Source organism: Volvox carteri (assembly GCF_000143455.1).
Source record: "Volvox carteri f. nagariensis unplaced genomic scaffold VOLCAscaffold_5, whole genome shotgun sequence".
Classification (NCBI taxonomy): domain Eukaryota; kingdom Viridiplantae; phylum Chlorophyta; class Chlorophyceae; order Chlamydomonadales; family Volvocaceae; genus Volvox; species Volvox carteri.
In genome coordinates this window covers 1,498,115-1,504,114 of record NW_003307548.1, presented here as the reverse complement: position 1 = coordinate 1,504,114, position 6,000 = coordinate 1,498,115, and the positions used below count along the sequence as shown (strand labels likewise).

Here is a 6,000-nt window from a genome sequence, read left to right as displayed (position 1 = left end):
ATATACATTTACATTTTATACATTTAGGTCGACATTAGGCTGGCGGGCGACACTATGGCTTCGGTTGCGTATTCCTACCAAAACTTGCTTATGCATCCCAACATGTAACTTTCTGGTTGATGGAAGCAACGGCGTGCGGGCACCAAGCCGCGAGCTCGCGTCAAAGCCAGCAGGTGGTCCTTAAGGGCGCACAGCAGTGGATGCACCGTGTTACAGTCATCCCTTTCTCTGCCTCCGGCCAGTGCACGGCTGTATCTTCATACACATATGCAGCTACACATGTACCACGGGGGGCACGGTGGCTGACCCCGGCGGTGTCGTGGCAAAGCTGGAAGCGTGGGTGGCAGCGGCCGGAGACCGCCGAGTCAGCCCGATGCAGCCCTGCCGGCGTCTGACCGGCGCCCCACTGTCACTGCTGTACGGGGGCAGCAGTTACATTAACAATAGCATTCATGCATGCTGCGCCGTTTACATCATCACCATACCATGACATAACATCACAGCAAGCGAAGCACCCATTTGCCTCGTACTACTAAGTCGCTTGTGTACTGTTCAATGCATGCCTTCTTACGCAAGTAAGTAAGTGTCGGCCACCAGTCAATATGCAATACATAAGTTGAAATGTGTCTCCCGGATCCACGCACTCGATTGGGTGCGTGACCACTACTACTACGCATTACCATATGGTAATGCATTTCACAACCTTGCTTTATTTGATCGTAGTCGTCAGTTGCTGGAAGCTGTCTGGAAGCTATAGATCGGTTCGGTGCGTGCGAAAAACAACTACGGCTGGCAGAGGTTAAGGCCTGGCTTCTGCTCCCGTCGCGTCCGGGTTCAAATCCGCCTGCCGACCTCTCGGGGTGTTTGAGAGGTGATGAAATGGGAGGTGGCCCCCCATCTTGTGGACGGTGTAGGACGTGATAAAATCAACTCGCGAGCTGACCAGGAACTAAGTTGACGCGCCGTTGATCCGCTAGATTTGGTTGGATGCTGGTGGTGAGTTGCCAAACTCAAAGAGTACACTCTGAAGTCGGATGGGGTGAATGGCTTAGGGTGCCCCTCTAGCAGGGGAGAGCAGGGAATTGCCTCGGGAAGGAGGGCACTGGTGAAGCTTAACCACCCTGTAACAACATCAACTACTAATAAGCATTTGAGCCATGCGTGTATGCTCATGTATGCATCCCATGCATTTCGCATGGATACACCTCGCAGTAATACACTAAAAACGTTGACAGTAAGCACACCGACAAACGATTTTTTGCTGCCTGAATCATCAATTGCGGACTGAAACAACCGCTGTGCATTCGTCTCGTCACCATCATGTTCTAAGCATCATAAACTCCCAGGCATGCATATCGACAAAAGCGACGACCCGGGGTCATCGGATCTAATACCTGCAAAAAAATGAATTGTCATTTATTCTCGCTTGGCTGGTTGGGCACTAGCTTCCGTCGGCTCCTACATACCTAGCCAGTTGCACTTACTAAGTTTCCGAAACTTAACTTGCCGAGTCGACATGCCTGCACCCATCCACCTATCGGCCTAATCCAACCAAAGACAAGCTGCTAAAGTTGCTTGATCAAGCAACCTTGCTCATGAGCTCCAGCAGGGTTTAAACAGTGACATTTCAGGTAACTGTCGCCGAGTAATAAGGCAACACGACCTGTAACGGTTAAATCAGGTTTTAATTCTTCAGGACGTTACTCAAACCGATTTTTACTAATAAATGTACGAGTCACCGATTCTGTTACGAAGGCCAAAAATTCTACCTCGCTCCCCCGCAGCAACTCACACATGCATGCACCTCGATGAACTCCGTTTGCTTCATTACTGTCGGCCTCCATGCAAAGTAAAAAGCAAGTGATGACCAGTCAGCGATCAGCGAACAAAGAAAACCATGCAGACCATGCTATATTAATATATTATATATAATATAATATTCGTTGCTTTTCACACAGCAGCCACCGGTCGCCACCACGGCCGCACCCTTTTTTCCGGCTTTCAGCGGCGCGCCCATGCTCATGACAGGCGTGGTAATTGGTTAGATCAACTCGCTTGCTCGCACTGGCCGGAATGTCTGAATATATATCCACTGCTCGGCTATATAAATCAATTGTATTCGATAATCAGGATCGTTATAGCTTTCGTCTAGCAGTTTCTAAACCGGCTGGCAGATCAGCTGGCACTGCAGCTCTCGCCGCGGCCGTACCTACGTAGCCGGCACCCGCTGCTGTTGCACACACATACAGTCGTCAGTGCCCTGACAAGCTAGACATCCAAAACCCCAGTAACGCCGTCAGCTAGCGCTGCCGGCCGGAAACGTGGCATTTCCTCCCGCGGTTGATGCTGCCGGCAGTGATGACCCGCCCACACCGTCTTGCTGGTCCAGGCCCTTCAATTCGCTATGATTGTTGGGGACACACGGCTCCGCACTCAAGCGATCGTTGACCAGGCTGTCCTGATTTTCATAGCCTGCGCCAGCGCCAATGTAGTTACTATTGGATGCCGCCGGAGCAACGGCCCCTGGGCCACTCTTGCCCCGCTGCTTTTCAGCTGCCAGCAGCAAAGACAGCCTCCGTGGTCGCCAGCCCCGGCGTGGCCGGGCGGCTATGTCTCGATCCAAGTGGCTTGGAGTATAATAGGCTAACTGGGTAACAGAGTGACGTGCAGGTCTAGACCTTGCTATTGCACTTTCCAGTACCTCGCCCGCCGTGGATGCGGTGATGTGTGACAGCTGTATGGCACCGTCTCCACCGTCAGCCGAGCGTATTCCAGCCACCCATCGCCTCAGAAGCTCCCAATTGGGCTGCCGGTCGTAAGACGTCTGCTGGTGTCTTCTCTTGCGTTGCAGATCGCCATCACCAACACGATTGGCAGCTGCTGGTTCCTCAAGCTGTGCTTCAGACTCCGTGTCAGGTGCCCGCAAGGTCCCCGGCCACTGGTTGTCTGGTCTCTCCTGCGGCATAGAAAGCATGCACCGCGAGGGGTAGTCGGGTCAATGAAGGGAGAAGGCTGCGTGGAGGGGTTGGGTCGTTCTTCTACTCCAGGCACGGTGAATGAACCATTAGGGGTTGGGCCTGAATGCATGGATGTGTTGTATACCGCTTCTTAAATCTGGTCCCAAACTAATACATTTCTCTGTCTAGTTTTTCCTTTCTCGCTTGGCGCGGTTGCTGGACAAGTTCGCGGGAACTAACTGAATTCCAACTGCCTATTTTGCCGCCTTTCTGTCAGATCTTTATGGCTCCAACCTCTGGGTCAGACGGCGAGCGGGACGCTGTCATGGATGCCTACAAGTAAACGCCGCCTCAGGCGGAAGTCCATACTTGCAGAAGTATGGGGGGGCGTAGCACAGGTTACGACTGGGACGCTGGTCCCAGGCTCGCGGAGCCCCGTCATCGATTAGAAGCATGGATCAACGGTACGCCATTCCGGGACTGGACCGCGCCATTTCGGAACTGGCTGTACGATTCATGGGATGGCTGCATCCCCCGCTATTTAAGCGGACAAAACTCTTCCAATCGGTGTCTTCCGACGCCACCATCCAGCTGTGGTTTGGTTAGATATGGATGTTATACACGGATTGAGAGTTTGGCGTACATGGGATTATGTGATCGTGATTCTTTCGGTTCCCTTCGGTAGCTCGGGAAGCCAATCCTAATCCTTACCCTGAACCCCATTTCATTGTGAAGGCATACCGTGCAAGGCGAACATGTAACTATCTCGTGTACGTTTTTGCGGCTACAGCCACATACTCGGCGGTACATGGTTACGGCCATGGCTGCTGTGTTAATCTGGTACCCCTTCACGGCCAGACCTGTACCGTAATACTCAGAATCGGTAATCCCCTTATTATGTCGGAATTTCTATCATTATACGGCATCTCATCCGCGTGCCATGGATGGTCTGCAAACGACGATACGTATGACCTCCCGTGTTCGTCAACACCTGGTCACGATCGGGCTGGTCGCTTTTTCGTGTAATAAGTCGCCAGGTAGGCTCGTACAGTTGCCCCATGCTTGGTCTTTGCAGCTTGCATGTCCTGCTGGCAGTGATCAATGCGAGTTCCAATCCGCTTGCGGGTCTTTCTCGCGAACCTCCCCCTTCAGCGGACACTTTTTTGTCTGGTTCGCCCGGTGGTATGGGTGTGAATGTCTCTCCGTACTCTAGGGGTCGCGGATTGTATCTCGACAGGTACCGCGTGCACGCAGGTTGTTAGACTGAGATGCGGGCACATGGCGCTAAACCATCCATTTGAAACGTTTCGTGCCTCCTTGCTCCTCTGGTGAGAAATCCACCAGAACCCAGCAAATTCGCAGCAGTGGCAAGGGGGGCGGTATGGATGGAGGTGGGTCACCTGCAGGCCGCGGCCGCTAGCAGGGAGCTTAGGAGCTTCTTTGCCCCACGAAGGTAGCGTACGGGAGGGGGCGTAACGGCTCACTGCGCTGCACTTCGCGGTTGTCATGTAGTTCGCAGTCAGAAGGGTTGTGTGGTTCAGGGATGGTGATGAAGGGGTGCAATGTCGTGCAAGTGATAAAACACAAACTCATAGGGGCTTTCCGACAGAGCCAAACAGGGCCAAACATGGCCAAACAGCACGTAATAGCAGCCAATATCAGATCCATACAGGCCTTAGCAGCCTGTGATATGTGTGCCGTACTGTCTACCAGCTACTACAGTTGGTATGTTATTAACACAATATGGCTGCTGCCATGATGTAATTACCGGACGCTCTATGTCCTGTATGTAGTCTGATAGTTTTGCTAAGATTGCTTCGGCAAGGTGTATAGCCCCATGCTTAGGTGGTATCGTACGGCGCTGTAAAATAAAGTGGCTCGTAGCTTCGTGCCGAGGAGGTTATCTTGGGTTGTGCTGGCGCGATCTGCTGTTTATCCTGGCTGCGTGAATTCTGGGTGGTGGGCACGCCAACCCTATGGCATAAAACGGGGGGTAACCCCCCTTTAAGCGTAACCCAGGGTGTAGGGGTAGGGGTTACCCATGTGGCTATGTACGAAGGGAGGTGGGTAACCTAACCCCGGGGTAGGGGTAACCCCTTACCGAGGGGTAACAAAGGGGTTGGGGTACTACACGACGGATGGGTAACATACAGGGTAACCCATGTTCACATTCACCTGCGCCTGTCTCGCCTGTCTACACACGCAAACATACAGGCAGGCGGCTGGCAGAGGTTAAGGCCTGACTTCTGCTCCCGGTCGACCCAGTCGACCCGGGTTCAAATCCGCCTGCCGGCTCCTCGGGTGTTTGAGGAGTGATGAAATGGGAGGTGGCCCCCCATCTTATGGACGGTGTAGGACGTGATAATATCAACTTGCGAGCTGACCAGGAACTAAGTTGATGCGCCGTTGATCCGCTAGATTTGGTTGGATGCTGGTGGTGAGTTGCCGAACCCAACGAATACATTCTGAAGTCGGATGGGGTGACGGATTAGGGTGCCCCTCTAGCAGGGGAGAGCAGGGACTGCCCCGGGAAAGGGGGCCGCTGGCGAAGTTAACCACCCTGTAACAACATACATGTCTTCACTTGTGACTTGCAAGTCATGGATTGCCATAATATACACACACATAGACATTCGCATATACACGCGTATACGCATATATAAATGTATATATGTATATACGTAATGAGGTCAGTCAGCATAATGAGTAGTGTGATGATGTTACTGTGCATACCCACCCCGCCTTGCGCCAGCACCGCCTGCAGGCCCGCATGGAGGGCCGCCCTGACTGTCTTGCGGTCTCTTGTGGAGGATGACGGCAATGCCTCCACCTCGGAGATGAGCCTCGACAGGAATGTTGCCATGGCCTGCAAGCGATTAACCCGGTGGATGGACAGAGTGAAACAACGGTGGTCCGTCTATATCCTGCCTTATCAGGAATGGACCCACGAGCTGATGACACAGCAGGCCATCATCAGAAGTCATGATATAGTCCAGGATATTAACTGGTCTTCGGTTTATTTGTCATCTGGATTGTGGTAGGT

At 52.8% G+C, this 6,000-nt stretch overlaps 1 protein-coding gene across 1 annotated transcript in view; it reads right to left on the bottom strand.

Moving 5' to 3' along the window:
• Positions 1-2,296: 2,296 nt before the first annotated feature.
• Positions 2,297-6,000, bottom strand: part of VOLCADRAFT_87435 (uncharacterized protein) — a gene marked incomplete at both ends in the record, with an annotated part of 30,891 nt that continues 27,187 nt past the window's right edge. Inside the window, 2 exons of the mRNA XM_002947074.1 lie at positions 2,297-2,956; positions 5,695-5,823. Coding sequence (XP_002947120.1) covers positions 2,297-2,956; positions 5,695-5,823 — 789 coding nt within the window. The remainder of the gene's footprint in view (positions 2,957-5,694; positions 5,824-6,000) is intronic.